The sequence below is a fragment of the Rutidosis leptorrhynchoides genome, chromosome 4 (genome assembly GCF_046630445.1).
Source record: "Rutidosis leptorrhynchoides isolate AG116_Rl617_1_P2 chromosome 4, CSIRO_AGI_Rlap_v1, whole genome shotgun sequence".
Taxonomy (NCBI): Eukaryota; Viridiplantae; Streptophyta; class Magnoliopsida; order Asterales; family Asteraceae; genus Rutidosis; species Rutidosis leptorrhynchoides.
The window spans coordinates 480,339,524-480,353,214 of NC_092336.1; the positions used below are offsets into that span (position 1 = coordinate 480,339,524).

Genomic DNA, 13,691 nt, shown 5'->3' on the forward strand with positions numbered 1-13,691 from the left:
ACTCTATTTGTTTACTTTTTTCTTATGGTTTTATAGTAGCAGTAAATGTAACGTTTCTTGGAACGATTGGCTTATAAAGCTATCGTAATGTTTGGCCTTTCCCTAGCTCCTTGCTAGGGGGTGTTATTTATAAAATTTTGAATTATTCCAAAAAAACTGTATTGTTTTTTTGTACATTAGTTTGGGATCACCCAGGGGACTTAACCACCAACGTGTTCATCTCCTGTAGTTGCATAATCCGCCCCCAACTACTTCCCTTGAGTAAACCCGGATCAATCTGAGGGCGTGACCGGTAAAACTCCCCCCAGGTCCCGCCCCCGCTGCCCATGTACTAAGAGAAAGACGACTTGGATGGATACTTCAGGTCAGAGATAACATGTAGTTAGTTTGGCTCGTTTATTGTGCGTATATGTATGAAAAATAGCCCGAAATATTTAGAGTTTTCTAAAAAGCGTCCGTATTGCGCGTTCTTAGTTTCGTTGTGTTCGTAATTTTTTTCGAGTAAGACGGTGTTTTCGGAAAAATTTAACTCGCGCCGAGCGGAAAGATACGGCCCGTTAAAAATGTAGATGGAGTTTTTTAAAAAGGATAATAATTTTACAGTTTTGACCCCTACAAATTCGGTATGTTTAACATTGTTCAGGGGGCGTTTTGTAACTTTGGTTTGTGATGCCGTTTTGCCCTGCTGAAACGACCAAGAATTCCATGTGTTATAGTATATTTAGAATTAGAATAAATTAATAATAATAATAATAATAATAATAATAATAATAATAATAATAATAATAATAATAATAATAATAATAATAATAATAATAATAATAATAATAATAATAAACTCTACTTTGAGTTTAGGGCCTGTACAGGAGTTTCTAAACTCTACTTTACCTTGCGTACTTGTCCTCCTACTATATTTGAGGCGGCTCAACGCGCTTTCGATGGAGCCCTTCGATCTTCCTTGGAGCGTATTGTTACTGCTTCAGGGCCTGGTTTTGGTGATTGGCAGTGGCGGCTTGCCACATTGCCATTTGCATTTGGAGGGCTTGGTGTTTATTCTGCGGGAGATGTTCGTCATTATGCTTTTCTGGCTTCTCGATTACAGTCTGCTGGGTTGCAGACCAAGCTCTTACGTCATACGGGTATTGTTGGTCTTGGTCGTGCTTTTGAAGATGCATTGGGTCTGTTTAATAATACGGTTGGGTTTGATATTTTAGGTAATCCGAGTGAGGTCGCTGCCCCAATACTCATGAAGAAATTGGCAGATGTTTATTTCACAAAGGTTACCGCTTCTGCAGAATCCACTTTTTCGTTATCTCCCCGACAATCGGCCTTATGGAAATCACAGCAGGGTAATCACACATCTGCTTGGCTAAGGGCAGTCCCTATTTTGGGGTTGGGTCAGACGATGAACGCAAAGACTTACCGATGTGTGTTGTGCTACCGGTTAGGTGTTCCATTGTTCTCTATCTCGACGGCATGCTCTGCCTGTTCAAGGGTTTTTACTGGGATATTTTCGGGGATCACGCCGTGTCTTGTGCTGATATGGTGGGTATTAAGCATCGACATAATATTGTTCGGGATTCCCTTGTTGATGTTTGTTATCGATCTGGGATTTCAGCGAGAAAGGAGATTGACATTGGGTTGTCTGGAGGGAACGACAGGGCCCTCAGACCTGCAGATGTGTTACTTTATTCCTGGGATTGTGGTCGCGATGTTTGTGTTGACTTGACAGGGTCTTCTCCTTTGACGCAGTCTGGGCTTTCTGACTTTGTCCCTGGACGTGCTGTGGTTGATGCGGCTCGTCGGAAGCGGGTCAAGTACGAATCTAGCTGTCAGGCGATTGGTTATGGTTTCATTCCTTTCTCATTTTCTTCCCTGGGGGAATTAGATAAGGAGGTTGTTTCTTTGCTAAAGCGGGTTCAGAAGAGTTCGATGACGCAAGATATTAGTGCCGGTGCTGCTGCTCATATTTTTACTAGGATAGGTTTTGCTATTGCTAGAGGTGTGGGGGCCCAGATTGTCTCTAGACTTCCCACTAATTTTTTGTAAGTTTTAAAACTTTTAAGTTTTTTATTATTATTATTATTATTATTATTATAATAATAATAATAATAATAATAATAATAATAATAATAATAATAATAATAATAATAATAATAATAATAATAATAATGTTATAATTCAGTAGGCTTATAACTACCTTTAGTGGTTCTTGACTGTAGAAGGTATATAGAGATAGAGATACTGTAAAACGGAGAAAACAAAGGTTGAACAAAAAGTATGAGTAATTGGTTTTTTATTTATAGAAAAATGTACAATGAGAGTTTGGTGGCATTTGGAATCTAGAGAGAGAGAGTGTTTTTTGTTAACCAAAAAATACATACCATAAACTCTAACTCAACACACCTATTTATACTCAAAAAAATATACTATGCAATATCTATAATAATAATAAAATTATCATCCAATTATTACTTTTATAACACTCCCCCTTGGATGATAATTTTATTAGTGAATAACTAGTACTGCCTCGTTAAAAACCTTGCTAAAGAAAACCCTTTGGGATAAAACTTTAGCTAAGGGAAAAAGAGTGCAGCATAGAGTTGACTCCCCCTCAAGTAGGCAACGCCTGAGTTGTTACATCTTCTGAACATGCCTCATACCAATATTATGAATGTGTGTTCTGAAAATAGCAGTTGGAAGTGCTTTGGTGAAAAATGTCAGCAGAGTTTTTGCTGGACTGAACATATCTCATTTCAATCTGGTTGTCCTTAATGAGATTTTGAGTGTATGAGAAGAATCTAGGAGGTATGTGTTTTGTTCGGTCACTTTTGATATACCCTTCTTTCATCTGTGTTATGCAAGCTACATTATCTTGATAGATAGTTGTTGGACTTTTATTGCGTTATAGTCCACAAGAATCAGTAATGAGTTGTGTCATGGATCTCAACCAAAAACATTCCCGAGTAGCTTCATGTAATGCAATCACTTCGGCATGATTTGATGATGTTGCAACAAGTGTTTGTTTTTGAGAACGCCATGATATTGCGGTACCACCATTTAGGAATACATATCCATTTTGAGATTTAGCTTTATGTGGATCAGATAAATAACCTGCATCTGCATAACCAACCAAATCTTGTTTCGATTCGTTAGAATAAAATAATCCTAAATCAGTAGTTCCTCGAAGGTATCGAAATATGTGTTTGATCCCATTCCAGTGTCTTTTGGTAGGAGCTGAGCTGAACCTTGCCAACAAATTAACTGCAAAAGAAATGTCAGGTCTTGTACAATTTGTAAGATACATAAGAGCTCCAATTACACTAAGATATGGTACTTCTGGTCCTAGGATATCTTCATGATCTTCACAGGGACGAAATGGATCAGTGTCAACATTAAGTGATCTAATAACCATAGGAGTACTTAATGGTTTTGCATTGTCCATATTAAAACGTTTTAAAATCTTTTCAGTATATGTTGTTTGATGTACAAGTAAACCATTAGGCATATGTTCAATTTGTAAACCAAGGCAATACTTGGTTTTTCCGAGATCTTTCATTTCAAATTCTTTCTTTAGAAGTTGAATGGCTTCATGGATCTCTTTATTTGTACCTATGATATTAAGATCATCAACATAAACAGCTATGATCACATATCCGGATGTTGTTTTCTTAATGAAAACACATGGGCAAATAAGATTATTGGTATACCCTTTGCTTATAAAGTAATCACTTAATCGTTTATACCACATGCGACCCGATTGTTTCAACCCATATAAAGACCTTTGTAACTTGATTGAGTACATTTCTTTGGGTTTTGCATTGGTTGCTTCTGATACCTTAAATCCTTCAGGTATCTTCATATATATATCACTATCAAGTGATCCATAAAGATAAGCAGTCACAACATCCATGAGATGCATTTCTAAATTTTTAGAAACTGCCAGGCTGATTAAGTATCTAAAAGTAATTGCATCCATAACAGGAGAATAAGTTTCCTCATAATCAATTCCTGGTCTTTGAGAAAAACCTTGAGCTACAAGTCTAGCTTTATACCTTGTAACTTCATTTTTCTCATTTCTTTTTCGCACAAAAACCCATCTATATCCCACAGGTTTCACATCTTTAGGTGTGAGAATGATAGATCCGAAAACTTTTCTTTTATTGAGCGATTCAAATTCAGCTCGTATTGCTCATTTCCAATGATCCCAATCATGTCTATTTTGACATTCTATGACAGATTTTGGTTCTGGATCATCATCATCATTCATGATGTCATATGCAACATTATATGAAAATATCTCATCAAGATTTTTCATTTCATTTCGGTTCCATAATATTTTTGAATGTGCATAATTGGTTGAAAATTCCGTATTGACATCATCAATCTCCTCTGCAGAAGGAGTATTGATTTGTAGTTCTTCTTGAACACTTTCTTTTACCTCATTATCAGCTGATTTTCTTTTTCGAGGATTTTTATCTTTGGAACCAATTGGTCTCCCACGTTTCTGGCGTGGCAAAGACTCAAGAATGACATTATTGCCAGTTTTTGGAATTTCAATTCGAGCTGGAGCATTTGCTGCTGGTATATATGATTTAGTCACTCTTTTTGTATCTGTAAATGCATCAGGCAATTTATTCGCAAGTTCTTGCATATGCATTATTTTTTGAACTTCGGTCTCGCATTCTTTTGTGCGAGGATCAAGATACATTAATTGAGGTTCACACCATGAAACATCATTTTCTTTATTTTTTATTTCTCCCCCTAATCTAGGGAATAATGTTTCATTAAAGTGACAATCAGCAAAACGTGCTGTAAAAACATCACCCGTCATGGGTTCAATATATCTTATTATTGAAGATGTTTCATATCCAACATATATTTCCATCCTTCTTTGAGGACCCATTTTAGTGCGTTGTGGTGGTGCGATAGGGACATAAACCGCACAACCAAATGTTCTAAGATAGAAAATATTTGGCTATCGACCAAAATTAAGTTGGTAATGGAGAATATTTATGACTTGCACTTGGTTTAATGCGAATTAATGTCGCATCATGTAAATTTACATGTCCCCATATAAATATTGAGAGTTTTGTACTCATTTCCAATTGTCTAGTTATTAGCTGCAAGTGTTTATCTATTGATTCAGCTAAACCAATTTTTGTGTATGCACATGAGCAACTGGATGTTCAACAACAATTTCTGTAGACATATAATAATCATTAAATGCTTGAGATGTTAACTCACCAGCATTATAAAGTCTCATCCTTTTTAATGGTGTAATCAGAATAATGTGTTCTCAATTTAATAATTTGTGCAAGAAACTTTGCAAATGCCATATTACGGCTTGATAACACACAAACATGAGACCATGCGTTAGATGCGTCTATTAGAAAAATGGTCCACATGATGGATGAATTGGTCCATATATATCCCCTTGAATTCTTTCAAGAAACATTGGTGATTATTTCTCAATGTGCTTTTCATTAATCGCCATATGTGATTTTCATTAATCACCATATGTGCTTTTTCGTTAATCACTATATGTGCTTTTCATTAATCACCATATGTGATTTTCATTAATCACCATATGTGATTTTCATTAATCACCATATGTGCTTTTCATCATATATCATTTTCACCATATGCGCTTTTAATCATATGTGCTGCGCTTTTCGTCATATGCACTTTTCATTATATGCGCTTTTAATTATATGCGCTGCGCTTTTCATCATATGCGCTTTTTATCATATGCGCTTTTAATCCTATGCGCTTTTCGGTGCTACATAGATATTTCTCATTTTCGATTATCATTGACTGATAATCATATCCATTATGATATATATCAGAGAAACTTAACAAATTTCTCTTTGATTTGAGAGAAAACAAGACATTGTTTACCAAAAAATTCGTACCATTTGGTAATATGAAATTTTGCCTTTTTCGTTCCTTATATCAAGTTTGCAAGAGCTGGTATAGTATTTATAATTCCTTCATTTGATTTAAATCAATGAAATATTTCTTAGATTTGATCATAGTGTGTATGTTACTACTATCTGCAATACATAGGTCTTTACCATTTAATTGATGTTGTATTTCAGCAGGATTCATATTAAAACTTCAAATAAGATAAGCAAATAATGAGTTATATTTCAGCAAGATAATCAAATTGTATTACCTGCAAACAAGTTATAATCTGAAGTACATAAAAGATAACACTTAATAAAACATATGCGTTATGGTCTAAAACCATTTATTTATGAGTGATACATAAAAAAAACCTAGGCATCTTAGAAAATTCAAACCATTCAAGTCTCAAGGTAGCTCAGGGTTAATTTAATCAAGATTTGTCAACAGATTCACTCTCGTTTTTTTTTCTTTTAGGACTTATTTGTAGAGCTAAACAAGATGTTCATGTATTCAAGAAATACTAGACTGATGATCCACGTTACCAGATCATTAATAAGAATCTCCGGAATTCTTATAAGAGCGTCTACTAATATCTTTAATTTTATTCTTTCATGGATCACCGTTATTTTTTTTTTTTTTTTGAGTAATTGATATCGTATCTATCTTTGAGTATTTTCCATAATACACTTGGATTTTCGATCATATAATATGTAGATTCTAAGGACTCGTCAATATGTTTGCTAAGAAAAATACTTACTATTGCTTTCTCTTGTTCGGAATAATTGTTATTTTCATTCAGGGTTTCTAAAATACCGTTTGATTCGAGATGTTTTTCTACATTCATAACCCATGTTAAGTAGTTGTTCCCACTTGTTCTAAATGAACAAATTTAAGCCTTTTCAAATTCGACATTTTCTATTATCAAAAAGATGAATAACATAAATCATAATCATAATCAACTTCTATTCATAGACAAATAATAAAATGAAATTAGAATCATTTTAAATTCATAAGTAGCAAACAACAGAATAATGGTATGATTTCAAATAATAAAACTACAAGGGCAGGATAGAATATAGGTTCACCCGGTGGTATATTAGCAACAATGATGATAGTTAATATGACCAATACAATAGGAAAAATCATCCTTGTGTGAATCATTTTTACAAAAACTTTTTGAGAGTAGTAATCTGAAAAATGAAGATTGATTTGTGAAAATGTGAAAACGGAGATGTTTATTTTATATTTGAAAAATATAGTTGTTGTAACGTCGTCAGTTGACGTTAACAACCGTTATGTATATATGACCGTTGTAACGTCGTTAGTTGACGTTAACGAATAAAGTCACTATATCAAAACGCGTATGAGTAATATAAAGGACAAGATTTTTTTTTCTTATTTTAACTTTTAAGATTTACTTTTAATAAAAATACAAACTACTTTTTTATTTTAACTTTTAAGATTTACTTTTAATAAAAATACAAACTACTTTTTTATTTTAACTTTTAAGATTATAAATTTAAGAATAAACATTAGTATGCATGAAATAAATAATGATTAATTGCATAAGTAATCATAAATGTTAGATAACATATAAAGACCCCATCGTATTCGTATTGATCGGAATTAATCTCGACCCATGGTACCGTGTTGTCAAATGACGTGTTGCGTACATAAAGTACCGTGTTGTCAAATGACGTGTTGCGTACAATCATGAGGTCTTATTAACATAAATATAAATGTTAGTGAAGTTAATAAGAGTTAGATTACAGAAAATATAATTCAGGTGGTATAACCGACCATATATAACTTAAATAACATAAATATAAATGTTAGTGAACATAACTGTAAATGTTAGTATACATAAATAAATGTTAGATAACATAAATGTAAATGTTAGTATACATAAATAAATGTTAGATAACATAAATGTAAATTAGGCGACAGTGTCGACCATATATCATTTAGGTGGTATAACCGACCATATATTAGTTAGGTGGCAGAGCCAACCATATTTAGTATAAATGTTGAGATAATCGTGCTGATAACGTGTTATAATTCAGTAGGCTTATAACTACCTTTAGTGGTTCTTGACTGTAGAAGGTATATAGAGATAGAGATACTGTAAAACGGAGAAAACAAAGGTTGAACAAAAAGTATGAGTAATTGGTTTTTTATTTATAGAAAAATGTACAATGAGAGTTTGGTGGCATTTGGAATCTAGAGAGAGAGAGTGTTTTTTGTTAACCAAAAAATACATACCATAAACTCTAACTCAACACACCTATTTATACTCAAAAAAATATACTATGCAATATCTATAATAATAATAAAATTATCATCCAATTATTACTTTTATAACAAATAATAATTACTTATAAATAATAAATTATTACCTTTTAGTATACAGTCTGTGTCCAGGTTTCTTCATTTGGTAAAAATCATCTTCCGATTTTTTCTTTGTTTTCGTCTCGGGGAATGTTTGCACACTCTACTCCTGATCTGTAAGCTCTCTCTCTCTCTCTCTCTCTCTCTCTCTCTCTCTCTCTCTCTCTCTCTCTCTCTCTATAAATATATATATATATATATATATATATATATATATATATATTCTGTATCTATCTATATCTATATCTATCAATCTCACTATAATATCTGCATTTCTTATTCTTAGACAATCAATCAATCTTCTCATTTCATTTATATTTCATTTCATTCTCAAATGTTAGTACAACGAAACCTGCATTTGAGCTGATGCAATCATTACTTTACTTGTATTATATTATTTATTACTTTTAGATGCTGTTACCGTTTTGATTCAGCTTATTAGCTTTTCCTCTTTTGGAACCCTAGTTTTTGAAATCAACTGTTTGTGCGTCTTCAAAACAGGATATTTCACTAGTCTTAAACCTATCATTATTTTCCTTTTTAAGTTTGGTGTTAGTTATGTGTTAAATGTAGCTATTGAGGTACAAACGACGTCGTATTAGCTGAAAAAAGTTTTACCTAAAAAATGTATGTTTTTTGTTTGAATGTAATAGTTTTAGGCCAGAGAGTACTTTTCATCACATATTTTAATAATGATTGTATTGTATTGTATAGTGATAGTAATAGGTTACTAATTCATATTTGTATTGGTAATTATAGTTAATAATTTAATTAATAATAATAATATAATGTTGCAATTTGTTATACTGTACTATAATAAGAGGGACAACTAAATAGACTTTTATTACTGATTTGTTCACCTGATATTCTGATACTTATATCCTGTCTAAACCAAACTTATTATTACTCTGTATCTATTTCAAAAAAAGATTTTAAATTTAAATGGTTGAATTTTACAGGAAACATGTTGATATGGGTGAAAGTAAGATTTAGCATTAAAAATGGTTGATACTGTTGAGTCCTATTCCATCTGTACTTAGCATTTGCTGTTCATTTGGAAGATAGGATAGGACTTCTTTATCAGATTCCCTTTTTTCTTTTTAATGCTTTCAATTATTGGAGTTTGATGCAGACCTAAACAAAACGTTAGAAAAAAAATGTTACTTTCACTCATAAGTCATGATTATTATACTTTTTACAATGGATCAATTATTTGTAAAGGTGTTACATTTCCTTTTTGGACAGTTATTTGACAAGTATAAGTTTGAAAGTTAATTTTTATCTATTAAACTTTTCAAAATTTGCTACTGTATGTATCCTGTGAACTTTTAGTTAGGAGATAGGAATCTTGAACACATTGTAATAGCCACGTAGTATGACACGTCATCATAATTGATACAGACAATAGCAGTTTTTGGTGAGTTTAATATCGGCATACGATAAATAGCAGGGGAAATGAAGTTCTTGAACTAGTAATCATCTACCATACTTATTTTAAAAGGCTTATATTGATTTTTTTTTTAATTATTTTTTTTTGTGAGGTTATCATTATCCATTGCACTTATTATCTTTTCACTGACTGAAGGTTCACTAGCGTGTCCTCTAAATGCGAAATGAAATTTCTTGCATTATTACACTGAATTGTGACGTGTTGTGCTGATCTATATATAAACTTTTCTCTAAATTTACGTATATATGTGGCCTATCTCGTGTAGAATTCCGTTTCGTGCAAGAGAACAAAGTGAAAGTTTGAGCGAATCATCGTTCAAAATGGAGTGGAATACAAAGTGGGACTGGGAAAACCTTGACATGTTCAATTCTGATATGGGGAACAATTCGTCGACAAAAAGTACATTATCGGCTTCAACTGAATCATCATTCAAAGACAGTACTACTACTATCAAAGAATCCAATTATTTACCTGATAGTTATAGCAAGAAAGAGGCTTCAGTTTGTTCTGGTGAACCATTCATTGGTTTAAAACTTGGGAAAAGAACATACTTTGAGAACAATTACGCCAAGAACAAAGACAAAACATCTCCTGGCTTAAATGTTTCTGCGTGTGTTTCAACAGGGAAGAAAGTTAAACCGTCTAGCCAAAGTACAACGTTGTACCGGTGTCAAGTTGAAGGATGCAACCTTGATCTCTCGTCTGCTAAGGCGTACCATCGCAAACATCGAGTCTGTGAACAACATTCAAAATTCCCAAAAGTTATTGTGGCTGGTGTTGAGCGTCGTTTTTGCCAACAATGTAGCAGGTCAGCCCTTTGTATACCCCGGATGTCGCATCTGCTTTTTTCTTTTCCTTCGATTTGTTTTTATATCGAGGAGTAGCAAAATGGGAAATTTTGTTAATGGGTAAATTTTGTACGGGTCAAGTTTGTTTTTTGTTTAGATGAGAGGTTTTGTAAGGGGCAATCCAGGTTCGGGTCAATATTAGTACTTTTGGTATAGGTCAATCTGGGTCCAGGTAAAAAATAAGTATTCTTGTATGGGTCAAAATAGGGTTCAATCAAAATGAACAACTTTTTTACAAGTCAGTCCACATTCTGGTTTAGGTGAGTAATCTTTGTATTTGTTAAATGGGCTGGGTTATGTTAACAACATAGTTTTGTAGTTCCTATTAACAGTTAAAAGTTTAAGATACTATAACATGAATCATATTATTTCAATTATTATCTTTCTTTGATTATCTTGATTTAAGAGGATTCCATGCACTAAGAGTATAATTTGTGCATATTTTTTACTCTGTTTGTCACATTTCCCTTTATCTGATTCATTCAGTTCATCTAGTTTGACCTGTTAATGAGCGAAAATTATCACCTATTAACATATCCGTCTGTATTTGTTTTTCAACTGGTACAGGTTTCATGGTATGTCAGAATTTGATGAGCAGAAGCGAAGCTGCCGCAGAAGACTCTCTGATCACAATGCACGGCGTAGGAAACCACATCATGATTCGATCCAGTTTGAATCGACAAATCCTTATTCCTCGTTTTATTACGGTACTGAAGCCTTTAACGTAATGTCTCATTCTACTGGAGTTCAGTTCTCAAATGCTCTGAACACGCCAGGCCTTGCTCGCCCTAGGTTAGTGGGCCCCAAAGCTGAGACTTTTGATCAAGGTTTGTTTTCTTTCTTACTTAGCAACTCAATTATTTCTAACTTCTATTTACAGCATATTAGTTCCTATATGCCCTGTGTAGTTAAAGAATAATTTGTTCGAACAAAAAAAACCAGTACATGTGCGAAAGCTCCTTCACTCAATTGAAAATTATGATCACTTGGATTATGCGTAATGCTTTATATACAAAATTTATTTAACACTTTGTAGTCGATAACCACTACATATATGAATTTCTAAATTAGTACTTAAGTATGGTGTATAACAATATTCAGTTTTATGGGGATCAAACATTCACACGAAACCCTTGAACCAAACAGTGTAGCATTACTTGGAAATACTAGTATTCGGTCAAAATCGGTCAAACTCAGTCAAAATTGGTCAAAGTCAAACTTGGTCAATTAATGTCATTATTCTGAATTACATGTTAGCATCTGCAGGTTCCACTAGTTTACATTATGGAATTTGGAGTAATCATAAGATGAATACTTTGTTATGTAGGTTTGAAGGAATCGTTACTATCTTCGAATGTAGATGCCGCTGATCTTCAGCGTGCTCTCTCTCTTCTGTCAAACAATTCCTGGTGTTCATATGACCACCCAGATTACGTACCCGTTCATTCAACTACTCCAAGTATGACTCAGCGTGCGGTTCCTGACGGTTCACCGTTTTCTTCACAAGAGTACTGGAAGGCTAACCAACAGCTGATTGATCCAGCCCGTATCTGTGCCAGAAATGCCGCTAATCAGTTCCAGGAGTTGAACGTTTACAAATCGCCGTATGAAAACTAGTTTCTTGGAATATGTTAGAACACATGGTACTCGAGCATACATATTAGAATTAAGGATTAGAGTGACTTTGGTTGTGAAGGTGTGGGCATCTATTTGCAGTACTTGTTTAAGATTTACGAACCCGTAATCGTACTTTGTTATTGCAGTTTAGGTGTAAGCACTATCGTTTAAGTTATGACTTATGATTGAGAACATCTAATGCTTTTCTACTCGTATAGCAAACAAGGTTTGAGCTGGGAATTATTGTATCCATGTTTTTGTTTCTCGTTGAAGTTTTATTGTCTGGGAGTTGATTATTGAACGCAGGTACTGAGATATGAACATAAATGCATTATATGGTGTTCAATGATATCTGAAATGGTTGGGTATTAATTATTAAATGATGTATATGTTCATATTGATTGTTAACAAGGTTGAGGTCAGCCGCGCTTCACTGCAGCCGACCTTAGTCTTTTTAGGCAGATTTGCTGGTAGTTATTACACGCCATTTAAGGTAATATACATAGGTTGCTAGTTGTACATTGTCATTGGTTTAAACTTTAAACTGTCTGATAGTTGTTGATATACAGTACTGAATTGTCAAAGGTTACGATGCAGTTTAATTTAGGAGACCAATTCTACTCTTTAGACACAAATCAAGGTTGTTGATGTCCTTCAAAGCTTAAACTATAAAAACCAAATGTATAGAGAGTGGAAATAGATGTAAAAGACAGCATGCTTAAATGAATCAAGACTTGCAAGGCGCATTGAAGGAACTTATTATAATGTTTGGGCTGAAATTCTTGATGAAGCGGTAGCGGTAACAGCAGCAGTAACACCACCACCACCAGCAGCGGCACCAGCACCACCACCACCACCACCTGCAGCAGATACTGTTCTCTGCATGGTCACCCAATTAAAGGCTGTCATTGCTTTGATAATATATTATCCCCAATTCCTGAATCTTTGCTCTCCATGGATTGTTGCAAAAGCTGAAGCAAAACAATGAATCTGTGCTTTCAAATACCAAAATTTTGTACTATTTTTGTACATATCTAATCTTCGCTCTCCATGGACCGTGACTTCGTCGCACTAATACTGAAGGATGGCACAATCGCTACAGCGCAAAAATCGCAAAAAACCCTAAGCTAATAGAGCTGTGGAGCGATTGTTCTAGAGATTAAGTGAGACGTTTTTGCAAATAATAATTAATACGGAGTAATAAAAAAAAAAATGAACCAGTTGCTTATGAGTGAACAGTATTCTGGATCCTATTCCATCCAGTCCGAAGCTATGAAAGTGACTCGAACCTATTACCATGCCTCTTGTTATTAAAGATATGGATAATTTTTTATCTGTTCAATTTGGTTTTCTAATTTGTAAATCTTTCATCTAGCAAGTAGTGTAGATCTACTGCTATTTATGTTCACAAAAGTTTTCTTCTTTAACTTTATCATTCTACTAATTCACGTAAATACGTTTAATAACGAAAAGAGTGA

At 33.7% G+C, this 13,691-nt stretch overlaps 1 protein-coding gene across 1 annotated transcript; it reads left to right on the plus strand.

The window, feature by feature from the left end:
* The first annotated feature begins 8,354 nt into the window (after positions 1-8,354).
* On the plus strand, positions 8,355-12,693 carry LOC139844562 (squamosa promoter-binding-like protein 2). Its single transcript, XM_071834788.1, has 4 exons — positions 8,355-8,414; positions 10,014-10,556; positions 11,164-11,423; positions 11,924-12,693. The coding sequence occupies exons 1-4, from the start codon at positions 8,389-8,391 to the stop codon at positions 12,211-12,213; spliced, it is 1,119 nt and encodes a 372-aa protein (XP_071690889.1). The 5' UTR covers positions 8,355-8,388; the 3' UTR covers positions 12,214-12,693.
* The last annotated feature ends 998 nt before the right edge of the window (positions 12,694-13,691 follow it).